The 27,618-nt window shown below is 48.8% G+C and overlaps 1 protein-coding gene across 4 annotated transcripts in view; it reads left to right on the forward strand.

Annotated features, from left to right (window-relative positions):
* The window catches only part of Trappc9 (trafficking protein particle complex 9), a 551,206-nt gene that overhangs the window by 371,748 nt on the left and 151,840 nt on the right, over positions 1-27,618 (forward strand). For all 4 annotated transcript variants that reach the window (XM_029555013.1, XM_008851069.2, XM_008851072.2 and 1 more), the window contains one exon: positions 8,587-8,697. In XM_029555013.1, the coding sequence (XP_029410873.1) occupies positions 8,587-8,697 (111 nt within the window). The remainder of the gene's footprint in view (positions 1-8,586; positions 8,698-27,618) is intronic.

Here is a 27,618-nt window from a genome sequence, read left to right on the forward strand (position 1 = left end):
GTTCAAGCTGCTCTTGTTTTGTGAGTGCGTTGCATCCAGCCTGTCACACTGATGTGCTGGGACTCTGGCCTGTCTCAGCACCGCCCCCCCCCCCCCCCCCTTGGAAAGCCGCATTCCTTTTAAATTCATGATCTTGGGCCTTTGTGAGATTTCTCCTTTTCCTTTTGTCACTGTGATGAAAAGTTTATTGTGAACTTCTATTGACCCCCTTGAAAAACCGGGGTTTGAAAATGGCTTTTTCTGCTTTTCTGGCTTTGCTTTCCTTTATTTCTCCTCATCTCCTTTCAGTGTCTGATACGAGTGTTTGATCTTTTGGTGTCGTTGTTGTTTTCCGAGGTGGAAGTTGTTTGATCTGAAATCTTTTTTCTCCCCAAATGCAGTCATTCAACGCTGTCCATTTCTCCTCTAAATTCTGCTTTAGCTCCGTTCCTGTAAGTTTTGGCTTTTACCAATTCCAAGATACTCTAATTTCTGTTTCTTTGCCTGGAGGGTAATTTGAAGTGTGTTCATTTGTTTTCTGGTGTTTGCAGTGCTCCGTTCATCATCTGCCACTGACTTCTAGGTTAGTCGTGTTTCAGCTGGAAACACTTTGTGTCCTTTCTGTCATTTTAAAAATTTGTCAGAAGTTACCTCATTAGCACAGCAGGTAGTGTGGCAGTCTTAGAAAACTTGTCAGGGACTTTTTTCCTGTCCTAGTGTGTATTACTGTGTGCTAGTGTGTGTTCTACAAGTGTGGGGTGGGGTTTTCACTAAGCATCAACCACATAGGGGATTGCTCATGTCTCCCAGACCCTGTTGCTTTTGGGTCTGCTTGTCCTAGGAGTTTCCAAGAGTCCTCTCCATCCCTTATTATGCGTTTGTCCATTTATCCTTTCGGTCTCTGCCCTTCATGACTTTGAAGCTTGGTGTGCCTACACATCAAGCCTTACTGTGCATTCTTGGTGGATTCAGTAACGCCCCTCTTCATCACCACTAAACTGTCCCTGCTCTCACGTGGCCTCTGCTATACTCTGCTTTTAATACCATGATCATCCTAAGCTCTCGTTAGCTAGGTACTTGGCACATGCCAGTTTTCTCGGTAATGTCATTGCCCTTTCTTCTGAAGGTCTTTCTGGAACGTTTCTCTCAGAGAGGCCAGGCTTGTGACTGGCTTCATCTGAGAAGGCCTTCCTGCACCTTTGTTCCTGAAGGATGCTCTCCCTGGATGCAGACGGGGTTCAGCCCACCCCGCGTCATGTTGCCCACGCTTCACCCCTTACTTCACACTTCTGTTTCTGATGACAGCGCTTCAGACTTTTTATGTTGCTGTTTCCTTTGTGTCGAGCTGTCATTTGCCCAGTCGCAGCCTCTGGATTTACTTTTCTTCTTATCTCTCTATAACATGATATTTCCAGGTAAATATGTCTTTACCTTTGGATTGTTTTGAATATGTCCAGCTTCCAGAATCCATTCAATGTCTTCTTTCTGAATTTACAATACAATTTTCAGGTTTTATCATCTTTCCCTTCCCCTAACCATAGGACTATATTTTCCAATCTTTTTTTTCTCTTTTTTTCCCCACTGATGATTTATTATCTTTCATTTTAGATGTTTTACTTCCTTTGTGGGCTCCGAACATTGAGTGACTTCTCTCCCTTTGTTAAGAGTTTGGGGAATTTTTTTTTTTCTTTCACAGTGCGGAATATGGTCATAGGTAAACGAGATGGCATGTGAGGATGCTGGTGTGGTGGGTGGTGGGTCCTCTTCCCGCCCCTCAGATCCAGGTGGCTCTTTTCTCCCGCCCTTACAGCTCTTCCGATGAGCTGCCGCTGGGTCACCGTCCAGTCCAGTACGCCCTTTTCTGGCATTTCGTGCTGACTCCTCCTGTCTCCTGAGCGTCTCATTGGTCTCCTTCCTGGGCTGTGCTTGGTGTCTTCCCGTCAGACAGTCATCTTACGGTCCCCTCCTGGTTTGTCTTTCCCCTGGAGTCGATGTTTTCCTCTGCTGATATGTTTTCTGTCATCTTCTAGATATTTTCATTTGCTGTTGTGCACTGGGTCCTCAGGAAGATGTTGTTGCTTTGATTTTAGAAGGTAGTCTAGGGGCTGGAGAGGTGGCTCAGCGATTAAGAACACTGGCTGCTCTTGCAGAGGACCTGGGTTCAAGTCCCAGCACCCATAACTCCAGTTCCAGGGGGATCTGATGCTCTCTTCTGACTTCCATGGGCATTGCACAACACAGATGTACTTACATACATGGAGACAAAACATTCATACACCTAAAATAAAAATAATAAAATATTTCGGAAGGTGGCCTACAAGGTCTTCTGGGTTTGGGCACTTCCCCGAGTGCCTTCTGAGGATCCCACTGCTATCCACTTTCAAAGCGTTATGGTACTCTCCGGATCTGCCTCTGCTCTGGGCTGTAACTGAGGCCTCTAGTCTGTGGCCATCTGAACTGACTCCCTGTGCTGCACCCTGGTTGGCACCTCACTGTCGGACTGGGCTCTTAATCTTCCTCCAAAATCTTCCTCCTGTGTGTGCCTGCTGCAAACCCAGGTTTGGATTTCCTGTCTGTGTGTCTCCTAACTGGCCAGAGGCACAGAGGGCAAGGGGAAAATGTTGGTGCTGGCACTGTAGTTCTTGGGTCAGGGAGTGGTGTGTTTCTGTGCAGGCTGGTGCCACGATGCTCGGCTCACAGCACTGCCCAGAGGCTGGACCGCAGAAGGGGACAGAAGAGACCGCAAATGTGGTTTTCTGAGATGGCAAATGTGGTTCTCCTCCACCCTGCAGCATTGGTGGGGCTAGGAGGGAGGGTTCTGCAACTCTTTCTGTGTCTCTGGTGCTCACTTGTGAGTTCCCAATGCAGCTTGGGGATGCCCAGTGTAACATTCCAAGCTCCAAGCTGCTTTCTGGGTCAGATCAGAGCAGTGTAGGGAAATAGAACCAGCTCCCTCTTCCAGACTTTGGTTTCTGGGATCCTGGTCTGATTTGTCTTCTAGGGTTTAAAACTTTTTGAGTCTTTGACTTCATTCTTTCTAGCTCTGACTTAGAGATGGGATCCAGTCACGAGCGATAGACACACTGGATTGTGCTCCCTCCATCTTTTCCAGAATTGGAACTCTTTGTTTACCCTCCACATAAACCAAGTCATGCCAGTCATCGGCTTCCGACTCTCAAAATAGCTTCCATCATGCTTAGAATAAAATCAGTATTTTCTTCTGACCTTTCCTCGGTCATTAATCTCCTGCCAATCCCTCCTTGGCCTGTTCTGATCCATAATCACACCGAGCCTGAAGATTTTCACGCTGATTGCTGATTCTCCTTGGAAAGCTCTCCTCCAAGGCCTTCACAAGATTGCTTCGTTGACATCTGAGTCCAGTATAAAACATCATTTCTTCACGGAGACCCTCCTTTGCTGTCGAATCCAAAGTGACTTCTTAATTCCTGTTGATGTTTACAGGAAATGCACCTAATTTCTGAAAACTATTTGTGTTATAGGCGCCTCATGCCCTGTCATGCACTGTAGCCTACTTTTCACGCTAGCTGTTGCTATAGCAACCGGATTTATGCAGGTGTAACCAGAGAGTACCTTGCTTCAGCAATGTTCAGCATCTCTTGCTTTCTGGAACACTTTAAATGCCTCACCAAGGCTGCAGGACTGGGTGGCTCTGGGTCCCAGCTGTACAGTATACACGAGGTCTGAGACCTGACCGTTTGGGGGAAAGCTTGCCCTAAGGCAAGAGTTGGTGGGGGAAATGATCCTGTCTACTGTGACTTAGGTGCTCTGTCCTGAAGCAAGGTTCCTGCAGTGTCGCAGGAGGACCCTGAAACTGAAGCCCCAACTGTAGCAGGCTGACCCCCTGGATAACTCACCCAGTGAAGCCTGCTGTGACTCTGCCTCCCACCCTCTCCCACTCCGCATTTTCCTGTCTTCTGAGCCTCAGCAACCTTGAAGCGCTTTCCTCAGGCTCCGTCCTTTGGGGGTTGGGGAACCCCAGGATAAGACAACATTCTAAATGACTTGTAAATGCTTCTAAAACATTTCACCCATTAGAAACTAAAAACGAGGGGATATTGGTCTGTCTACCTTGCAGATTGGTCCAGTTCTCAATTTCCCTCTATTGTATTTGTCTCTGCCTTCAAATTTCAAGACAGGAAGGCTGTGAGAGCTCCAGGTACTCCTTCAAATCATTTCTGCTCCTCACTGTGAACGACACTAACACCAGTTAATGTTTATAGACAATATGGAGTCTTTTTTTCAACCTTAAAATTGTGGCTGTGCATGCACAGTGTGTGTGGTATCTCCAACAACTCACTTGTCTGACATTCACACAGGCTGTACCTGTGATAAGGCAATTGTTCCTGTGAGTTCATTTCCCCCTCTGCACAGGTTTCGACCCGCACAGCCATCCTGTTTTATCTGCTTTCCCATCACACACCTCCACGTGGAAGTGTTAGGCCCAAGCATGCTCACGTGGAACGTGACAAGGCAACCCTAACTCCCTCTCCCAAGGAGTCGCACCAGTTATTTTGTATCCCGTGTCTTATCGGTGTACATCTTGGCAAACACTGGGTCCTGGAGCCCTTTTTAAATGATTCAATTAAGCTGAGTAGTGAATAGTATCTGACGTTTGGTTTCTGTTGCTCTGGCTACTGGCTCAATTGAGTCTGTTTAGTGCTGGCTGGGTTTCCTCTAGTCAACTGCTGGTTCCTATGCTTTGCTTCATTTCTTACTGAGCCATTACTTACTGATCTATAGGGATTCTCCGTGAAGTCAGAATTCGAATTCTTCATCAGTTTAATAAAGTGAAAATACCTTTTTACAAGCAGCTTGTCTTGGCCTGGGATCTGAATGTTTTCCATCTATACCAAAGTTCTTAACTTTACTGCAGCCAAGCATATTGTCTCTCATACTCTGTGTGTCCTAGGACTGACTCGAGAACTCTCTTTCAAAAGCTGTTCATTTACTTAATTTTTAAAAATGTTGTAGTACATCTAGGTAGTGTTGTGTGTTTCTGGGCAGTTGTGAACAGATACAGGAAATGGTTGCACAGCAGGAAACTATTTATTGGGTGTACTTTTTGAAGCTCATGGTGTGAGATAGGGATATGGTTTTCTGGGTGAGCAACCATGTGTCCCAGCACTGTTAGTGAGTCTTCCTCCTGATCAGTATAAGCCTCTGGGTCAGACCTCCAGACCGCAGCTCATGGGCCTCAGACCTGCAGACGCAGCTCGTGGGCCTCAGACCTCCAGACGCAGCTCGTGGGCCTCAGACCTGCAAACGCAGCTCGTGGGCCAGCTTCCGAACTATCTTTTTTTATTCCAAGCTTACCTGCCACCGTCCCAGGATGATCATTGTGCTTTGTAAGACTCTTGGTATCTAGCTGGTGAGACCCTTCCCAAAGTTACCCTCTTTATTATTTTGCATGTTCTTAGTCCTTTTTTTACATATAAAATTTAATTTAGCACATCAGATTTTTACCAGAACCAAAATTTTGCTGGAACTTTTAAAAATTAAAGTGCTTCGAGTTCATGTACGTGGGGAATTGGACTCCTCCGACAGCTCCCCGTCTGGGAGCGCTGTGTCTTCGTACTTATTTCTGCTCTCTACTAATTATTCTGTGAGACTTTATAGCAGTCCACACAAACACCTTACGTTTTCTGTCACTTTTTCCTAAGTCTTCTGGGCTATGTGGATGTTGTAAATCTATGTTCTTAAGAATTTCACCTTGTAAATGTTTTTAGTTAATACATAGAAATGTTATCGATTATGTATGGCTTAACCCTTTCTTCTGTAACCCTTTTGAACTTGATTTTGGTTTTATATGAGATCATTTTTTCCCTCTCCATTTCCTGTACCCCTCTCCACTTCCTGTACCCCTCCCAAATGCAATTTGTATGAAAGCAGAGACCCCCCCCAGTCTTTATTCCATTTCTCAGCTGCATACATAGAATGGTACCCGACATGCAGGGGGGACTCACACATCTGTCAGTAAATTTGCAGTTCTGAGCAGAGAAAACGGTGCATGATGGTGCATGCAGGTCCTTCCTCTGCTCCCTGAGGGACTGTGTGCCACCTGGCAGCTATCCCCCCTGCCCCTGCCCAACTTGACTGGAGACTCAAAACCCACCACATTCCTGGCCCTGGGCCTTGCCCCCATCTCTCTTTCCCAAGACAGGGAAGGTAACCTTCCCTCAAAGAATTTATGTGACCTCAGTTCTTCTGGAAAGAGTTCTTAAGCTTCCTTACTCTTCAGAAAGATAGAACCAGAAAACACAAACAAAAGCCAAGAGGTGAACAGAATGAAAAGTAAACTCTGTGTTCCAGCAGAGCACAAAGGAAATCGTCCATAGTGATGTGGAACGATATGGAGTAAATGGTGTTACGGTGGGCACAGAACGCCACCAGTCTGGGCAGGGAATTAACGTATGAGTAACAGATAGAAAACAAAGATCCACCGATATATCATCATGGCGACGTTAGGAACAATCGAAACACCAGCTCAGACGCCCCCACACAGACAGTGACTCACAACAACCAGGGCAGAGAGACACTGTATCCACGCTGCTTTCCTGCACGGCTTCTCAGACACCGTGCTCTGCCAGTCGAAAGAACATGTATTTGAGTGTCCTATTCCAGGCTTTAAAAAGTGGCTTCAATCCCCACTCCCATAAAAGGTTTAGGAGTTCCCATTTCTGATCAAAGATTTTTGTTGTCATTAAAGATTTCATGAAGTTAGACAAAGGCAGCTCTTCGTTCCTGGAAAGCCCTTTTCCTGGGAGCTGAGGGAAGAGACTGCTTGTAGGCAGCTGTCAGAACTAATGAGTATGAGCCAAGTGCCAGACCTCTTTGTAAGACACCCCTATCCCCGAGTCCCAGAATCAACCAACATGAAGCTGTCGTCCAAAGACCCATGGCACCACCAGAGTGGTGACACTGTGCTTCACCTCCTTCTCTTGAGACATGCCACATGTGGAAAGATTGTTCTTTTAGATGCCCCCTGGCCTCTGGGCAGTGTCTATATCCGTGTGTGTGTGTGTGTGTGTGTGTGTGCGCGCGCGCACACGCACCTTGGACATGCTCCTGCTTCCCTCTGTGTCTGAATTCCCTTCTCTCAAAGGAGCAGAGGACAGGTGACAAATGGAACCCAAGTATGCACCTGCTGTGAGGACAAGGCAGCTTGAGCTCCAGGTCTGGATTTGTGGTCACCACCCCAGCAGGATGGTCCTCTCCTGAGCCTCCTCTCCACATGCCCTATCTCTGGGCAAGTGCAGGGGACAGGGTTACCTCCCATCCCCATTCCTTTGGCAAAGCCCTGCTTCCCACCTGGGGACACACTGGAGAAGTCAGGTGCCCTCTGGAAGGGCTTGCTTTGATGCCACATGGCACTGGTGATGACCCGGAGTGTAGTTCTCTGCCCCCCACCCCCAGACAAGCCATTCATCTCCTTTTCCAAGGATGGCTCTGCCGCCCCGGTGCTGCTCCTGCTCTGCTCCTGCGATGGCTATCCCGGCACTCATTGGTTCCCCATCATGTGCTCACCGTGACACTTGAAATTTGGAAGACTGTGTTAGTTTTGGGCAAGCATTCAACTGTAATGGAAACCTGATAAGCAGTGCCTAACACAAACGAAGCATGGCCTGTTGCCTTTTAAAAACCATTTCAGCCATGGAGCTAATAAGTCTAGAGGGAGGAGGCAGTGGGCTACCACTGCCCTGCCTGGTTTTCCGGTTCCTTCTGGCCCCAGCTCTGCCAACTGCAGCCCATGGTTTTGTTCTTGTCTCTGAACCATTGGTCACTAACCTTCAAGGCATCCAGTTCCTTCCCAAGGACAAAGGCATGAAACCAGGGAGGCTGAAGGGCAGAATCCTCCCCTCAGGGCTCTGGCATCTGGGGTAGGAAGGCTCTGAAACCCCAGAGCTCGTGGGCTGGGACTCTGTCACTGGGGGCATCCCTTGCTGTGGGGAGTACTTGGAAGTTGAGAACTTCAATTCTGAACTTTGCTTCCCTAATCGTGGCAAGCAAAGAGGGGTGGGGGAGGCTTCACCTGGGTGGTGAGTTAGCCTATGCAGTCTGCCCCAGCTCCAAAGACGAGGAGGATGGAGACACCCTGGGTAAGACACTTACAGAGCAGTCCATACACTTACGGCCCAGGTCTTGTGGTTTTGGTTGTGAGCCTGAACCTTTATCAGTTGCACCATCTCTCCAACCCATGGCCCAGATCTTTACACTCCAGTGCCCAGCCCTGTGCTCACTGCTGGGTAGCTGAAGACATCCTCATTTGGACATAGCTTTTATTGACTGACACTGGATACCATATGTTTAGATGGTCTTTATTGAGTGACACTGTATACCATGTATTTAGATGTTCTTACCTCTACTCCTTCACTTGCTAAGGCTTGGAGAACTGAGCTACCTTCCAAGGTTGTTTGGTTCATAAAGGGCATGGCCAAGTTCCAAGCGTGTGTCCAGAGGCTTTGGCATTTTGATAAATCACACATCTGCACATCTTCAAACAGTGGAAAATTCCTGGAAAGGAGGAAAGGGCAAAGTTGCTCCTCTTCGCTGGAGGAGGGTTCTGAAAGTCTCTGTCTTTCCACACAGCACCCGGCAGTGCCACCTGCTTCTCGACGTCTTCAACTCCACAGAGCACGAGCTGACAGTCTGTGCCAGGAGCAATGCGGAGCTTGTCTTGCATGCCGGAGAGTGCCAGAGGTGAGTGTCCCACAGAGGGGAGCCAGGCTAGGACTGAGAGTGTGGTCTAGGGAGGGCAGAGCTTGGTAGTGATGGGAAGGTGCAGAATCCCTCCCGCAATCCTACTGGGCCTTTCTCCACACTAAGAGGCTGTGCCTCAAGCTCAAATTGTAGACAAATTAGAGATGGAATGATATTTCTTTTTTTTAAAAAAATTGTTATTTTTATTTTACGTGTATGAGTATATTGCCTGTATCTATGTAAGTGTACCTGTCTTGTGCAATGCCCTCAGACGTAGGAAGAGGGCATCGGAGCTTTTGAAATTGGAGTTAGGACAGTTGTTAACTGCCATGTAGAGGTGCTGGAAATTGAACACAGGTCCTCTGCAGGAGCAGCCAGTGCTGTTAACCACAGAACCATCTCTCCAGTCCCTTGTTTCTTATTTTTAATAGCAAAGTCACAAGGCCCTGTGATAACAACACACTAGCTTGCCTGTGTCATAGAGTTTAGAACACTTATTTCTATGTTTTCTCCAGATGTTTCTCTATCTCTGCTTCTGTCTTATTTCAAAGAATAAACTATTTTTCTAAATAGCTGACATGACATTATTGTCAGTGGGAAAATGCAAATCTAAAACCGCAGGAAGAGGCTGCTGTGCCTTCATGTACATTCGTCAGGATGGGGAGATGAAAAACGTGTTGAGCTCCAGGGAGGATGTGAGGTACCTGGAACTCTTATCCTGGCAGGATAGAAAACACTGCAGCCACTGGGGGCAAAGTCCGGCACTTCTTATAAAGCCATATGTGCACTTACCCCGGCCCTGCTATTCCAACCTTAGTTCTTCAGGGAGGAGAGGCAGTCAGGAGAGAGGGCTCAGCAGGTAGAGTGCTTGCCATACAAGCATGAGGCTGGAGTTGACAGATCCTCAGAACCCAGGAAAGGCCAAGTGGGTGTCTGAAGGAGGTTGAGGTGGGATACCCCTCCCACCCCTTCCTGCCTCAGGAAGAGCAGTGGAGAGTGACTGATGAGGGCATCCGATGTCAATTGGGCTGTAACATGCATGAGCACACATGAATGTATATGCCCATACACATGTGGACCACTCCCACGCAAACATACTCATACACACGTACCACATACACATATGCAATAAATAAATAAATAATTAAGGGGCTGGGAAGATGGCTCAGCGGGTAAAGGGCTCATCGTACAGGGACATGATTTGGATCTCCAACACCCACGTAAAAGCCAGGTGTGGTGGTGTGTGCCTGTAATCCCAGAGCCGGTTTGGGGTGGGGCTGTAGAGAGGCTGGAAGATCCCTGGTGCTCACTTCCCAGCCATCTAGCCTGAAACAGCCAAGGTCTAAGTTGAGTGAGAGAACCGGCCTCCAAGTCAAACATGGAGAGTGACGGAGGAGAGGCCCGAAGTTGATCTCTGTCCTCCACACATGCGTGCACAGACCAGTGCGTACATATACACAAACATGGGCACACACACACACAGACACACATGAAAAATAATAGTGAAATGTGAGATTAAGACATGGTCGGGGCTGGAGAGATGGCTCATTGGTTAAGAGCAGTGACTGCTCTTGTGGAGGACCCAGAACACACACGGCATCTAAGAACTGTCTGTAACTCCAGTTCTAGGGACTCCAACTCCCTTTTCTGTCCTCCACAGGCAGTGCATGACACAGGTACATTTATACACATGCAGGCATAACACTCATACATATAAAATAAATTAAGACAATTAAAACATGGTCACCAAAAGAACTACAAAGAATGTCCTTAAGCACCTCTCTTCTTCCTGGAAAACAAAGTCAAAAAACACCACATAGTCCTTGCGCCCTGTAGGGAAGAATGCAAAGGCGTTCAGTAGTATTTTCCCACAGAGGGAGAAGGTACCCCGCAACAGAAAGAGTAAAGTGTTCCAGAGCCTCCTGAGCATGAAAGCTGCCCTCCCCACAGAGCCTGTGCTGTGGTTCTGTTTAAACCAGTCTCTCTAGTGGGAGGACTCTGAAGACCAGTTTCCTCTGGAGAGGTCAGGGCAGGGCTTGACCGTGTTTTCTAGGTGAGCCGCAGTCATGGCAAGTCTGTAGCGGTTTGAGTTACACAAATGTGTATGTCTTTTCAAATTTGGTATAGACTCACCTGAGACTGGAACACTTCATTGACGTATGTCAACTGTACATCAATGAAAACATGGCGAACAGTGTTGGGTGGTGGTTAGGAATACACACGCAGAGGGGTCCGGGAGTGGTGTGTGACCACTGCAACGGTCTCTGACATGCATTGCAAATCCCAGGGATTAATGGGTGGGCTGGGAAGGGCAGAGGGGCAGAGGGGTGGGTAGTGATGGAGCAAACTCACAGCAGTGTTCACGGGATTGTCTTCCAGTGAGCACACTGTTCACTGTAACATCCTTTCCACTTTGTATTTGAAAGTTTTTCATAAGAAAATGTTGGGATAAATAAACCACAGAGAGATGAACTGAGGAGCTCTGTCCCTCCCCATGGCATGCCTTCTTCCCTTCCCTTCTCCTCAGGCTCACTCTTGTGTTGAGGTGATATTGTTGTTCATTCAGGCCTCCACTGTTTCTGTGTGTGTGTGTGTGTGTGTGTGTGTGTGTGTGTGTGTGTGTGCGCGCGCGCGCGCGCAACAGCCAAACATGGTTTGGAACACATTTTTGGATCATATATGTCCCTTTGAAAGTTAAAATAAGCGTTATACTTTGGAGCTAAATCTAAATCCTCTTTCATTTTGAACGCTGTTGATGTTTCATTGTGTAAATACACCACCATCTTCATTTCTCTGCCAATGTGCTCACTGTGTGGCAGCTTTCAGTGTGTTCATACTTACTGTGATTGCTAATGACATATATACATGTATGTTAGGCCCTCAGGCCCCCTTGCAGGGCAGTTTGGGTGATGATTTGGAAACTGGAAACCACCAAGGCTTGGGGACGTTTATGACCTTCCTGTGAGAGGAGCCAGCAACACTCCCAGAATCACCTTGTCCTTGTCCCTGGGATGGGACCTGCCCCCTGGGTGCAGTTATGTGCAGGGCCCCTGTGCTCCTCCTGCTGTGTGAGCAGAGGCTGAGGAAAGGCTGTTTCTTAGCTCCCAGGGAGGTGGCCGGCACTCTAGAGGCCTGGATGCTGCCCGGCGTCATCCCCCTTAATTGTGCAGGGAGCCATCCTCCATCTGTCCTGTCTCTTGGTTTATGTGTTTTGATATAGCCCATGATCTGAGAGAAGATAAATTTGGTCCTCCTATGGCACCAATATAAAACAGTTTTAAGAAATTATAAATCGCTCAGCACATCCCGTGGCGAAGGCTCACATCATTCTTGACAGCACAGGGCTCCGAGATATTAACGACTGAGCCACAAATAATTGCAATTTGTTTTTGTGCTCCGGGTGTCATCTTTATGAAACCTTTTGCTTAGCTTCTCATTTCTGAGTGCTCCTCACTTGCATTTTTTATTCATTCATAAAATATTTATTCAATAAATATTGATACTTTGAGATGTTGCAGTGTGGTAAGTTCTGCACCATGCCTCAGGGATGGCGGGACCCCTGGCCAGCCAAGGCGACAGGGCGGTGGTGGAGCATCCAGCCAGCCGGAGCACCCCCTACCGGTAAGGAGGAGTGCTGTCTTTAAATCCTTTTTCCCTTCTCTGATTCTACCATAAGAGATCAACAGATGCTCAACTGCACTTGTAAAAAAAATTATTATTTTTATTTTCTGTGTATAAGTATATTGCCTGCATGTATGTAAATGTGCCTGTGTCATGCAGTGCTAGTGGAGGTCAGAAGAGGGTCCTGAATTCTCCTGGAACTGGAGCTAAGGATAGTTGTTAGCTGCCATGTGGGTGCTGGGAATTGAACCCGGGTCTTCCACAGGAGCAGCCAGTGCTCTTAATTGCTGTGCCATCTCTCCACCCCCAGCTGCATTTTGCTGAGATGCTTTATTCATTACTTTTCTTGTCATGGTGATGAGGTTCCTGACAAGAAGCTACTTGAGGGAGGAAGGGTTTACTTCGATGTGCAGGGGTCATGTGAGGAAGGTGTGATGGCTTGACGCAGCTGGTCAGCTGTGTCTGCAATCGGGAAGCAGAGAGCAGACAGGAGTGAGCACAGTCTCGAAAATCTTAAGGCCTTCCCTGCGTAACCCACTTCCTCCAGTGAGGTTCTACCTCTGGAAGGTTCCACAACCTTCAAAAGCAGCATCATCATCCAGGGATGAATTGTTCAGAGACATGGGCCCAAGGGAGGCGTTTCATGTTCAGACCACAACAGACACTTTTCTCAGCCAAATACCAATACCAAATCACTGCTCACGAGCTCTGCCTCCAGGGCAGGCACATGATCCAGCCATGTTGTCTACCACCTCATACCCAGTGGGCCCTTCTGTTCCCGCCTGGTCGTGTCCGTGCCCCGCCCCCCCTTCAGAATGGTGTTGCTTGCATACTTCTGTCACTGCGCTTTGATGTTCTCTGAGAAGATAGAGGCTTTCCCTGCAGGTCTCCCCCTCTCCCCAGGTCCTCACAATGGCTGCCCCTGGCAGTTTGTCCGTGGCAGTCAGTCTTTTCTAAGTGGGGTACCTGGAACCCTGCCTGTCCTCAGTTCCAAAGCAGCCGGCACAGGTGTAGGTATTTGTTAAGCAGCACTCTACTTTTAAAGTCAGTTTTCTGTCTTAGTGCCTGACGGTCGCTCAGTCTCACAGAGAGGCTCGTCAAGAATAGGAATTGCCATGTCTCTCGGTTCTGGGTGCTGGAAGTCCAATACCAAAACACCAGCTCAATTAGTAGCTGCTGAGGGCCACGTCCTGGTTTGCAGACAGCTTCTCCCTGTGCCTCATGTTGTGGAAGGAGTGAGGGGGTCTTTCCTGAGCCTCTTTTACAAAGCTCTCTAACATCTCCACCCTCAAGACCTCATCACTTCCCAAAGGCCCTACCTACTCATTTCATCACTCTGGGGGTGAAGAAATTAACATATGAACTGGGTGGGGGACATTTAGTTTCTAGGAGAGTGTGACAGATGAGCAGGTTTTAGCTAGGGCCAGAGGGCAGGGATGCGGGAGGGCAGGCAGGCTGGCTGACCAACATGGTGTGGAGACATGTGTGTATGTGTGTGTCACATACTAATGCAGGGGAAAGCATGTGACTGTTGTTCACGGACTAAGAGCATTTGAGTTTTTAAAAATCAGAAATACCATTCTCCTCTCTACTTCTAGAGATTTCTTTCTAATCTTATAATTGAAAGGAGAACATTTCAGCAACTGGGTGTAGAAAGTACTGTTCCACATTCCTAATCTCCTCTTGGAAAGGTCCTTTGGACGTTGGTGACTCATCCCTGACCCCTCAAGTCTCCGTGACTGCCTGATGCATCCATTCTGCAATTAAGGGCCACCAGTTTACGTTTACCCAGAATGATCTGTGCCACTTGGTCTTTGGTGATTACATTTCTAGGCACCACAGCATCAGTCACGACACCGCCAGCACTGTCCCTAGTCTTGCAGGCTGTATTACCATCCATGTTTATCCGCAGCGTTACACATAGCAGTTCGTCAGGTGGCTCTGTGCTTGTTTTCCCTGTGGGTAAGAGTCAGAACTTGCCTAGGGTCAGGCTGTTGACTGGACCTATGCCTCAGCTGCTGACCACCAGCCACAGGCTCTGTCCACAGTCACTCAGGCAGTGTCCCATAGAACAGATTGCCCCTTCACACCCAGCTTCAAGGGACACCCAGAGACAATAGAAGGTTCTCCTGATGAAGAATTAGCATGATCTTTTCTTTAAAAAGTGTGATGCCACCACAGCAAATAGGCTAGAAAATTAAGATATGGTAATTATTGTGTTTTTTGCTTAATTATCAGACCATTAAAATTAAATTTCACAATAACCCTCATTTATGCATAAACATCTTTATAATTTATGATAATAGATGTTATCTCATTCCATGCTTTAGGATACAGGGTTTTATCCTACTCCCCTCTGTCCTCTGTCTTGCTAGTGTACTCACATAAATCATAGAGTACACAGAGCCCCACAGGCTGTCCACAACTTTTGTCCCTGAGATGTCTCCATACAGATGTTGAGGCTGTAGGCTTTGAGTCCTGTCTCCTGGGGTCACACTGTTGTGTCACCCATTACTGTTTACCCCAGCCTAGAACAGTTCAGAATTCAAATATCTGCCTTTACCCCTCACTCCCTCTCCTTTTCATTTATTTCCTTTAAATGCTCCACAGAACCCATGACTCATGGAAGCGATACCCAACCGTGCGGAGCTTAGCTCCCTTTGAGTTGTTATTGAGCATTGTCTAGACTGTCTGGCTGCTTCTCAATGCTTTGGTACAGTGTTCCCTTCTGGGATCTTTCTGCATTACAGATGAGGTGTTTTTATTTTACTTTCTGTATAACTAATTTTTCAGTTTGAAAGGAGAATGAAAGTCCCCCAGAGAGGACACTTCTAGAAATAAGGGGAGATGTACCTTGCTAGTTCTTAGTCTTCCAGCTGAGCAGAGCCCGAGGCTCTGTTCGCCATAGCGAGTCTTTGCAGAGTGTTGTTACCTGGGCCCCTGCCTAGCACTCCCTCTGCCCCCGCCAAGCTGCTGCCCTGCTAACTGGCAGCTGATGGTTTTGCTGATGGAAACACAGATCCCTCTTGAACGTGGAGTGACCACGGACGGAAATGTTGTAGTTCATTAGGACAAGCAGTGGAATCAGGGGCTCGGTGCTTGGAAAGACATGGCAGTTTGCTGACTGAGATGTGGGAATTCTCTTCTGAGCAGAGGAAACCCAGATGCCGTGGTGGGTCCCCACAATGTGGCCCTCTCTGCAACCCAGGAGTCCTAGCTGGGGTGTTTTCCCTCTGGGCTTTTCTCTCTGTCCTTCCTGAGTGACTTCTCCCATGGAGCTCTTCCTGGAGTCTTTCACATGTGGGAGGTGGGAAGGAGGCTGATGTGTGGATCACCTCTCTGGGGCTCGCCACCATGACAAGCTTGGGAGCCTGGCCCTGTCACAAATAACTCGACCCCTTTGGACAGTGAGTCATTCTGCCTTGTTGAGGTCCCAAGAATGGTTTCATAAAATATCAATACCAAGCCACATCCTACAGATTGTTCTAAATAGCGAAGCTAACCCTTCTTATACACCTTGTAGCATGCCCAATGTGATGCGTGGTGGGGGCTTGGCGAGTGGGAGCTGACAAGGTTGGTTTTCATTACCTCTGTTTTACACTGCCAGGGCACATGCAGGTGGAGCCCATCATGGTTGGTGAAGGGCCCATTTGAGGGCCTGCCTCCCCTCTGTGCAGACCATGGGATCAGACTCTTGCTGAAGTTAGTAGGTATCGTTGGAGTCTTGTCTGCCTGGCTTTTTTCTGCTCTCCAATATAGTGACCACTGAGAGTTCTCTCTTTATCTGCTGATGAGAAACCATAGAGGCTATTTACCAAAAGAGACTTAAGATCCAGGCAAGGGTGTGAGAAGCCAGGAGTGTGGGAAGTCAGGAGTGTGGGAAGTCAGGGGTGTGGGGAGTCAGGAGTGGGGGAAGTCTGTGGGAAGTCAGGGGTATGGGAAGCTGGGGGTGTGGGAAATCAGGAGTGTAGGCAAGCATCTTGCATGGACCACATCTGTCAGAACTGCACACAGTCCTCGCATCCTCAGTGGACGCTTTGGAGGAAAGCAGCCCCCTCTTCCTACTGCAGTCCATGGTGTCCTTGAGGTGAGTGCTCCCACCTGTCCATCTTCGGCAGGCCCCTACTAGTGCTTGGGCTCAGTGGCTGATGAGTGAAGATCTGGCCCTTTCCAAGGCCCTTCCTCCTCCTTGGCTTCCAGGTCCTTACCTTCCTTCTTGCAAGGTACACAAGCCAGGTCTGACTAGGCAGGCGCTCTTCAAGGAGAGTGTGGTATCTTACCTACAGATAACCAAGAAGAAAGTAAGTATGGGCCCCAGTGTGATTGCCTTGGTGTTTGCATTCTGGTAAGGGCTCATCAATGGAACCCCTAAACTTGGTGTTCCTGGGGCCACAAGCACCATAGTGGGTCTGGAAGCCAGGTTCATTCCTTCTTTCATGTAAATTGGAACCTGACCGCTGAGCCCAAAGTTGGATCTCTCAGGGGAAGCTCACCATTCCCTCTGGGCCATCAGATGTCTCTGCCCATTGGCTAGGAAAGGTCCTCATCCTATCTTGTAGAAAGGTACTTCCCAAATAAGCAGGGTTGTGGGTAGCTCTCGGTTGTGACCTTGACCATCCTTCAATCTTTCCAGAGTTCAACTCTTTAAGAATCCAGTGGTGAATTAAGAATCTAGCCACATCTGTCTCGGGACTGGGCACCTTCCCTTAAAGTGCCAGAACAAAAGGGCGTTGCCGATCACCACACAGTGTCAACACATGAATCACCATTACATATTTTAATCCTTAAACTTTTTCTTGGGGGTAAGAGGTTCAGCTCAGCCGGTAGAATGCTACCCTAGCAAGCACAAAGCTCTGGATTTGATCCCCAGCACCTCATAAACTAGGGGGATGGCGCACACCTGGAACCCTAACACTCAGAATGTAGAGGCAGGACTATCAGTAGTTCAAGGTCATCCTTAACTACATACTGAGTTTGATGCCAACCTGGGATATAGGAGGCCTTGTAGCAAAAATAAATAAAATATAACAAAATAAAAACCACCTTTACCATGGAGATTTCAATTATGTACACAAGATGCCAGAATCCTGCAATAACCTGTTTGATACTTTTCTCTCTGCCCTGCCCACTTCCCCATGTCCTGTGTTATTATGAAGCAAGTCCAAGAAACTATTTTATCTGTGAACATTTTTATATTTAACAATAGTGTGATAGGTTACCGTGCCATGCTTTGAAATGAACATTTTCTCATTATCATCAAATACCTCGTCACTCTTTGAATTTCCATGTGTCTCAGTGAGATATTTTATGACATTTGTTTGAATCAAAACTCAAGTTTGACATGTCTCAAATCCATTTTAATCCGGTGTTTCCCATTCATCTCTTTTGAGTTTTTCGTTGAGGAGACCGGTCCCCCAGCTGGGCCTTTAGCAACTGCAGGCCTGAGATGGTTGAGGAGACCAGTCCCCCAGCTGGGCCTTTACCAGCTGCAGGCCTGAGATGGTGTTCCATTTTTCCTCTGCCTGTTCTCTTTTCTTCATTCCTCTGTAAGGGAACACCAGCTTCCAGGCACCCCGTCAGGTTCAGTGAGTGATCTTTCCCCAGAGTGGCTTCATAGGTCCTGTGTCACTGCTGGAAGGTGCCAGAACACTGGGCTTGGCTCTGTTCTCACTCCTGCACAGCTCTCTGTGCTACAGTATTGGTGACTTGAGTTGTACCGGGCTGAGTCAGAGCCATGTCCATGCTGTGTGTCTGCCCAGGTTGTGCCTTGCCCTGAATTCCCACTGTCATCTTGCTTAGCTGCCATGCCTGGGGTTATGTGACTTGCAGGGCACTGTGGTCTGTGTGGCATCTTTGCTGGCACACAGCAGGCAGCCTCTGTGCCCTGTGGTCTAGAGGCTCTCTCCTAGAGTGGGATATGCGTGCCTTCAGGTATCACCTGCTGGACTCCCACATCGGGGGGGATCGCCTCAACCTGGATAGGATGGTCTTAGTCAGGGGCTTGCCTGAGTCTTTAGGGCAGAAGCCAGTCTCTGCCTAGCTCTCTGGGTAGGTTGTCTTGTGAAAGGCACACTGTGGTTTGTCAGCACTGTTTATGGACCAGAAAAATTGCTGTGTGTTTCCTTGGCCTGTGGCTTACACAACATTTTTTCACATAATGAAAGAAATACTTCACGGCTGCAAACTGGCTGGGAACTTAGATAACAAGGGGTGTCACCGAGCAAAGTGCTTCCTATTAGAAGCATTGGTGGCAGAACCAAAACGAAACGGGGCTGACTTAACGGAGTCATTTAATTTGTGTTAGTTCCGAAAGCCTCCGAAGTTACATGAACTCAGAAGACCTATTAGCCACTGGAACCAGCCCAAGGTAGAACAGGAGCCAGGCCTGTGGGGAGGAGCTTTTTTGGCTTCCAGATCTTGGCACTTGCTGCCTGCCGGCATCCGGGGAGACACACCTCATGGGTTTCTGCACTGGCCACTTGCTGACACGTCCGTACTCTGCAGGCGCACGCTTTGCAGCAGAAGCTCTGATCCATGCTGCCCTCCAACCCTTCCCCCACTGCTGCCCGTGGACATCGAGGCACCACGACATAAGGGAGGGGCCTGCTTGGCACCACAGGCCTGTGTCTGTGCTGACAAGTCGCCCACCACCGCGAGCTCGGTCGCATTTGCTCCCTTGGTTTTTATCTAACCATGTATCAGATTTGCTTCAGGACTCAGGCCCCGTGCTAGACCCTGAACACATAACCATCGAGAGAACCATTGCTTTGAGCTCTGGAGTCTTATAGGAGGGTTGGTTATACCCACAGGTGAGCCTAGGTCCCGAGGACACCAGGATAGGGGCACACACGTCCCACTGTGTGGGAGAGGTCTGACTTAATGCCTTCTGTGTTTACAAGCCATGGTGCTGAGCAGTAGAGAAAGCCTCCGGCTGGCCTGCAGATGCTTCACCGAGCTTCCTCTTTGGTAGGAACTGTGTCAGAAGATGTGCTGTGCATATGTGTGTCCAGAGGCAGGTAGGTGTGTCTGTAAGCCCCACACAGCCTCATGAGGCCATGAAATGCTGTTCTTCCTGTCCTGGGTTATGGCTGCTGTCGCTCATGGCTTCTCTCTGGTGTAGTTCTAGAGCTGGCATTGGCTTTTCTTAAGAAATCACAAGAACCAGTGAGCCCAGGGCTCCTAAGGACAGATCCGTGTCCTCTCCTTAACTCTGTACGTGCTGAACCATGCCATCAGGGCGGGTTCTGACCTCTGAGCACAGATATCTGGTACATGTCCAGTGAGGTTGAGGCAGTATTGTGTTATGGGACTGGTGACAGTGAGGCTTCACTGGTGACCAGCTCTTCTGTACCTGACCTGGGGCCCAGGTAGAGGCTGGGGACTTACCCATAAGCACTCGTCACTTTTTTCCTCAAAGCATTTAGAGTCTGGCTCTGTGTTGGCCACTCTAAAGAAGAGAAGGAAGGCCTTTCAGATGAGTCTTGTGGGAAGTAGACGGCATCTCTAGTCACTGAATGTCCGTGCCACCTACCCACCAGCAGCACAGACCTGCTCAGTCCTGTTGTCCGCCCAGCCTTGTCCCCCTGCTGGATTTCAGGGTCACCTGAGCTTTAAGGAAGACCAGAGGGGATGTGTGCTTCCCACCCTGGGCCTGCTTTTAGGGGAGATTGTTAGGGAGCAGGAGACACAACATGGTGAAATGAACAGGTGGCCGTGGCACAAAGGCAGCTGGTGTCTTGGTGTCACATTTAAGCGGAGTGTGCACAGGCATCCTTGTGCCTCGTTAAAAGACAAAGCAGTGTGTGCATTGTTCACCTCCTACCCTTCACCAGTTCCTGGTTCGTGTTCCGTGAAGAAGCAGTGTTGGTGTGACGAAGCATGGTGTCGTAGGGCCGGAGGTTGTTTGTTCTCTGGAGTGCTCTGTGCACCCCGGCTTGCCTCCTCAGCCCTGGTCGTCAGGTGCCTTCCTGGTCACTTCACTGTGACCATATGCTCTGAGGGCACTTTATCCACATCTCCTGTACATAGCACGTGGGTGTATCCGTGTTTGAGTATCTGTCTTGCCTTGAGAGCCTCCTTCGGCAGGGACCCTGTCTCCCTCATCTTTTCTTAAGTGTCTGTCCGTGGGAGCCCCTTCTGGTAAGACCCGCTTTCCTCATTTTTCCTGGCACCCAGCCCAGTGCCCAGTACAGTAGGAAGGGAGTGGGATTGGAATGAATCTGAACCTGCATCGCTCAGTTCAGGGCAGGCCATTTGGTCGGGACACATGACTCAGGGGCCTGGTGACTTACAGCACCGAGAATGCTTGTTGATTGAGTTTGCTCTCCCTCACAGTTGGCTTCAGCTCCGTGTTTTGCTTTCACTCTGCAGCCACATTCCTTGTGAGGAAGGTAGGGTCGAAAGCAGAGGACGAGAGGAGAGGGAGACGACTGTGCGGGCTCCTGACAGGCTCGTCAAGTACAAGAGTGGCCTACCCCGGGGGAAGGGACGCTGGGGGCTGTGGGCGGCCGCACCATCTTCTGGCTGCGTGACAAAAGCAAAGCACCATGTTAGTTACCACCTGATTCTTGTGGTTAACTCTCTTGCCCTCTTTGAAGGTGCCTGCTTTTCCTTTGTCTCATCTGTGGGCCTCCTCTTCCTTGCTTCCTGTTGAGACCTTAGTGGGACAACTGGCATTTCCTAGGCAGCATGTCAGATGGACCTTGGACATCTGCTGTGATATGTGAACATGTACCCTGCTGTTTGGTGGGTAAACAGGGCACTTGATAGTTTAATGGGAGTACACAGTAGATTTGGCTACCATGGTTAGCATAGCCAAACAGCCCAGTCAGCTCCCAAGGAGGTGGTGTCGTGGGCCTAGAAAGGGGCTGACGTTATTGACTCACGCTTCCTGTAACCAGAAGGACAAGCAGGTTAATACTTACTTAAAGAAATGGAGGTTGAGTGTGTGAAAACCAAACACCTGCGCACAGCAGCTATTCCGTAGGCTCCAGCCTGGGCTGGGGCCCCACTGTACAGACACCCCACTGCTCCGCATGCAGTGCACAGCCAGCTCTCGGTGACTAAAAAGGAATTGTGTTGTTTGCATTTGCTCCCTGTGTTGCAGGAGGCCTCTGGAACAGAGAGCAGAGGTCATGGCTGATGAATGTTCACGGACAGTCTGATGAGGAAGATCTTAGCTGTGTCAGCCATGGGCCGGAGACAAGGGGTGAAGCGTCTTCACCTTGGAAAACTTTCTATATTTTTGATACATTTTCTGAGGACTAAGTATTCACAGGTGCATCGTGGGATCTCCAAACTACTTGTTAACTTCCATTCTACAGCCCATGCCCTGAGTTGCCTTCAAACTGCGCCGGAGACAGGCATACAGGTTGAGTCTGTACAGAGGGGGCCAGAGGGTGATTGGGAGCCAGGGGGCTGCTGCAGCCCTCAGTGCCTACCTGGACACGAGTGAATTTTCAAGGGCTGTGAGTGGGGGGAATTTGTGCATCTGAGAGCAGCAAAAAGCCAGCATCACACATTCTAGAATGCAAAAGGGTCGCAAGTGCTGTCTCCATTGAACAGTCATTTCTGAATGTCTGAACCTGACTGACACTGAACTAGAGGCTCAGGCCTGCAGCTAAGTGAGCCTCTTCCTTATCTGGCAGTCAGGAGTAGTCCCCAGGCTAGGGGACTATCACAGGCCAGGACACAGAGGATTATAGTCACCTGGGCAGATGCAGAATTGATGGAGCCGGAGAGCTGGGGACAGCTTGGCACGTCCCCTGCCCTGCGGATGCTGCGTCAGCATTTACCTTGAAATAAATGAATTGCAGTTTGGCTCGTCTTTGGACAGCATTCCTCTTTTGCCTTCATTGACTGATCTTCTCAAGAGCTTGCATTAATAACTGGGGTCAGAGGTCTTTGAAAGAAATGTTTAGTATTTTAGGGAACTTTAAAATCTAGCCTCTATTAAAAATTGCTTCTCCCTAAACCTGCTGAGTGTATCAGGTTGTGCTGTGCACTGACCCTATTTCACTTCTTAATGATTCCTTAAGTAAGTGCTCGCGCATCATTTTGGAGATGCAGTTCTGACCATTTGTAGCAAGTTTTCTCAAGCATGCCTCTGAAGTCCACTGGACTTTGGGAGCTCACAGTCGCAAGGGTCTCTGAGCAGACGGCTGCTTCCAGATGGAGTCTGAGGCTCCAGGAAGGCAGTGTGGCTTTTCCAAGACCTCACAGCCACCTGGTGGAGGAGCAAGGGTCCTTGAAAGGGAGAGACAGTAGGGTGGAATCGCAGAAGGAGAGGGTTTTTTTTTGGTGGGGAGGGACCGGACCCAAACCTGAGAAGGTAGATGACACCTAGAAGCTGCCAGGCTGAGAAAGCAAATCTTGCCCCAAGTGTACTGAGGAGACACCCCTTATTGGACCCTTTACAGAACTCTTCTGACTTCCAGAGCTGTGAGATGACATATGTGTATGGTTTTAACCCAGTAAGCTTGCATTCTTTTTTTTTCCTTTTGGTCTTTTTTGAGACAGGGTCTCCCTGTAGCCCCAGCTGGCCTGGAACTCATTCTGTAGACCAGACTGGCCTTGAACTCACAGAGATTCTCCTATCTCCCCTCCTAAGTGCTGGGACTGAAGGTGTGGCGGAACTCTTCTGACTTCCAGAGCTGTGAGATGACATATGTGTATGGTTTTAAGCCAGTAAGCTTGCATTCTTTTTTTTTTTTCTTTTGGTCATTTTTGAGACAGGGTCTCCCTGTAGCCCCAGCTGGCCTGGAACATCATGTATACCGAACTGGCCTTGATCTCACAGAAATCCATCTGCCTCTGACTCCTGAGTGCTGGGATTAACAGACCTGAAGTCTTCTGCGTCCTAAGTCTGAAAGCCCTGCAGGGTCAGACCAGTCTTGTTCTTTCTGCTGTTTCTGCTTCTGTGTTTGGTGCAGTGTCTGAGTCTCAGTACTTAATCTTAGCACTAGAGCACACATTTGCAGATGCATGGATCGTCCATTCCCAGCATGCCCAGGGAGCAGAGATGAGGCTGCCTGTCTGTTCTCATGCATTTCCTCTCACAGAGCCTAGTTTTTTCCTGATGATAGACTTTAATCTTTACACAGTGGACCTCACAATAGTGGATGCTAGTGTCACCTTACAAATAGGGGCACAGAAGCTTCCAGATGCCAAGATTTTTTCTTCCAGCATCAGAGATCTGTGTCAACTCTAGCCTGGTGCTATTGGCACAAACTCTATTGGGTTCCCAGCTCCCTTGGGCACCCTTTTAAATGAGTGTTCATGGTCCTCAGGAATACAAGAAATGTAGAGCAGATTCTATGTCTCACTTCTTGGTTAACAAGCATAGAACCTGGGTTTTCTGTGCTCAGTGGGTCTCAGGCTACTTGAAGGCCAATCCCTAAGTCATGATGATGGCATTGCCTATTCTGTAACCAGATCCTTGTCTCCCTTGTCATGAGATAGACCCCTGCTAGGCACAGGGTCTCCTCTTGTCATGAGGGTAGCATCATTCTACTTGTGCTGCAAGAGATGACGAAAGTTGAGAGAGGGGGACAGCGTGTCTGCTTCAGTGACTTCATATGTAGCTGTTCACCTGCCTCTTCAGTGTATGGAGCCCACCATTCTGCTGTTGTGGACTCAGCAGTGAGTAGATGGTGGGTCTCTCTGCTCCTTGGGGCTTATGCCCTGGTGGACACCAGACCAGCTATAGAGTTCAGGAGCTGAGAGGAATGGGAAGACCATACAGGTTCATGGTGCAGGTCACTTAGCACCAGGTACGTACCAAGAGTTTCTGTGGAAGGACTGTTGCTGTCTGACCGTGTGGACTAGCTACTTGATCCAGAAATGGGATGTCCAACCCAGGTCCTGGCTCTGGAACCTGGGCACTTTCTTTGCCTCATTGCACCCTGGGCTGCCATCTGCTCATTATGACTGGGCAAGGAGTTGGATGAAGGGAACTTTGAGGACAGTGATCAGTGTTCTAGTTTCTTTCTGCTGCTGTGAGAAAAACACTGACCAAAACCAACTTGGGGAGGAAAGGGTTTTTTTTTTTTTGGTCTTTTTGAGACAGGGTCTCCCTGTAGCTCCAGCTGGCCCAGAGCTTGCTATCTAGACCAGGCTGGCCTTGAACTCACAGAGATCCACCTTCCTCTGCCTCCCAAGTGCTGGGATTAAAAGCATGCACCACCATGCCCAGCTGGAAAGGTTTATTTGGCTTATAGCTCACAGCCCACCATCAAGGGAAGCCAAGACAGGAACTCAGGGCCAGGAACGTGGAGCATAGACCATGGAGGAACGCTGCTTACTGGCTTGCTCCCCTGTCCCATGCTCAACCTGCTTTCTTACACACTACAGGACCGCCTGCCCAGGGGTGGCACTGCCCACAGTGTACCTGCCCAGGGGTGGCACTGCCCACAGTGGGCTGGGCCCTCCCATATCACTCAACAATCAAGACGATGCCCCACAGTTGTGTCCACAAGGAAACTCCAATAGGAGAAATTCCCCAGTTGAGGGTGCCTCTTCCCAAGTGTGTCAAGTTGACAACTGAAGCTGTCCAGCACAGTTGGGGATTGTGTCTTCCATTCCCTCCTTGTCTTTACATAGACATAGCCCGTGGGTGTCCAGGAACTTTTGGAGGGGAAGGATGCCTCCGTTAACTGAAGATGAGGCAGTGTATTCTCCCCAAGGTATCAGCTCACCCTGGCCCCTCTCCCTGTCCCCTCTGTGCTCCACATTCAGTCTTCCATGTAGCTAAACACACCTGCTGGCCTCAATACGAGGCCATCCAGCCACACCCAACACAGCCTTGAAAAACTTGGAGCTGGAGAGGGATTCTCTCCTGGGAAGCAGTCCTCATGAAAACATTTGAAACCTCAGACCAAATCCTGAACACCAGGATGCTTATTTCTATGTTATTTGTGATATAGAAACAATGGAAACAAAACGTCTGACCATGGGGCATGATTAGTAAATTACAGTACATTTGTATAATTGACTGGTAGGCAGCTAGCAAGAAATTGTGCTTATATAGAATTTGTAATGTCAGGCTGATGTCATGATGAGGATACCCAAGCTATACAGTCAAGACACTCCATCTATCTAAGTGAAGGATGTCCTCATACTCAGAGATGGCTATACCAGGGCAGTAGATACAGGAGCCCAGGACCCAGAGGGTCTGGACCCCCTGAGCTGCTACAGGCACCTCCTAATGGGAGAGAGATCTAGCCTCATTCAGGTAGAAGCTCTGTGGGCTCTTTCTTGGAAGCCATGTTCTCTCCTGACTGCTGGTTATTGTATAGACGACCCCTGTTGCAGCCTGTCCTCCATAACTGCATTGTTCCTACAGAGGCTGAGGGAACCGCAGCTGGTTTCCCAGAATCGGGACCATGGAATGAGCATCCATGTCAGGGCTTGCCTTCAGGCTCCTTGGAACATAAATGCTCAATTTAATACACTGAACAGGCAGGATGCAAAATGGCATTTGGAATGGGATACCAGCTCCATAAAAAATTAGCTGACATGAATAATACATGTGTGTGAACATGTGATGAGACAGATATGCAAAACTGCAGGCTAAGAGATGACGAAAGTTGAGAGAGGGGGACAGCGTGTCTGCTTTAGTGTCTTCATATGTAGCTGTTCACTCGCCTCTTCAGTGTATGGAGCCCACCATTCTGCTGTTGTGGACTCAGCAGTGAGTAGATGGTGGGTCTCTCTGCTCCTTGGGGCTTATGCCCTGGTGGACACCAGACCAGCTATAGAGTTCAGGAGCTGAGAGGAATGGGAAGACCATACAGGTTCATGGTGCAGGTCACTTAGCACCAGGTACGTACCAAGAGTTTCTGTGGAAGGACTGTTGCTGTCTGACCGTGTGGACTAGCTACTTGATCCAGAAATGGGATGTCCAACCCAGGTCCTGGCTCTGGAACCTGGGCACTTTCTTTGCCTCATTGCACCCTGGGCTGCCATCTGCTCATTATGACTGGGCAAGGAGTTGGATGAAGGGAACTTTGAGGACAGTGATCAGTGTTCTAGTTTCTTTCTGCTGCTGTGAGAAAAACACTGACCAAAACCAACTTGGGGAGGAAAGAGTTTTTTTTTTTTTTTTGGTTTTTTTTAGACAGGGGTTCCCTGTAGATGCACCACCATGCCCAGCTGGAAAGGTTTATTTGGCTTATAGCTCACAGCCCACCATCAAGGGAAGCCAAGACAGGAACTCAGGGCCAGGAACGTGGAGCATAGACCATGGAGGAACGCTGCTTACTGGCTTGCTCCCCTGTCCCATGCTCAACCTGCTTTCTTACACACTACAGGACCGCCTGCCCAGGGGTGGCACTGCCCACAGTGTACCTGCCCAGGGGTGGCACTGCCCACAGTGGGCTGGGCCCTCCCATATCACTCAACAATCAAGACGATGCCCCACAGAGGTGTCCACAAGGAAACTCCAATAGGAGAAATTCCCCAGTTGAGGGTGCCTCTTCCCAAGTGTGTCAAGTTGACAACTGAAGCTGTCCAGCACAGTTGGGGATCGTGTCTTCCATTCCCTCCTTGTCTTTACATAGACATAGCCTGTGGGTGTCCAGGAACTTTTGGAGGGGAAGGATGCCTCCGTTAACTGAAGATGAGGCAGTGTATTCTCCCCAAGGTATCAGCTCACCCTGGCCCCTCTCCCTGTCCCCTCTGTGCTCCACATTCAGTCTTCCATGTAGCTAAACACACCTGCTGGCCTCAATACGAGGCCATCCAGCCACACCCAACACAGCCTTGAAAAACTTGGAGCTGGAGAGGGATTCTCTCCTGGGAAGCAGTCCTCATGAAAACATTTGAAACCTCAGACCAAATCCTGAACACCAGGATGCTTATTTCTATGTTATTTGTGATATAGAAACAATGGAAACAAAACGTCTGACCATGGGGCATGATTAGTAAATTACAGTACATTTGTATAATTGACTGGTAGGCAGCTAGCAAGAAATTGTGCTTATATAGAATTTGTAATGTCAGGCTGATGTCATGATGAGGATACCCAAGCTATACAGTCAAGACACTCCATCTATCTAAGTGAAGGATGTCCTCATACTCAGAGATGGCTATACCAGGGCAGTAGATACAGGAGCCCAGGACCCAGAGGGTCTGGACCCCCTGAGCTGCTACAGGCACCTCCTAATGGGAGAGAGATCTAGCCTCATTCAGGTAGAAGCTCTGTGGGCTCTTTCTTGGAAGAAGCCATGTTCTCTCCTGACTGCTGGTTATTGTATAGACCTGCCCTGTTGCAGCCTGTCCTCCATAACTGCATTGTTCCCA

The sequence above is a fragment of the Nannospalax galili genome, unplaced genomic scaffold (genome assembly GCF_000622305.1).
Source record: "Nannospalax galili isolate Female #2095 unplaced genomic scaffold, S.galili_v1.0 scaffold525, whole genome shotgun sequence".
Lineage (NCBI taxonomy): Eukaryota > Metazoa > Chordata > Mammalia > Rodentia > Spalacidae > Nannospalax > Nannospalax galili.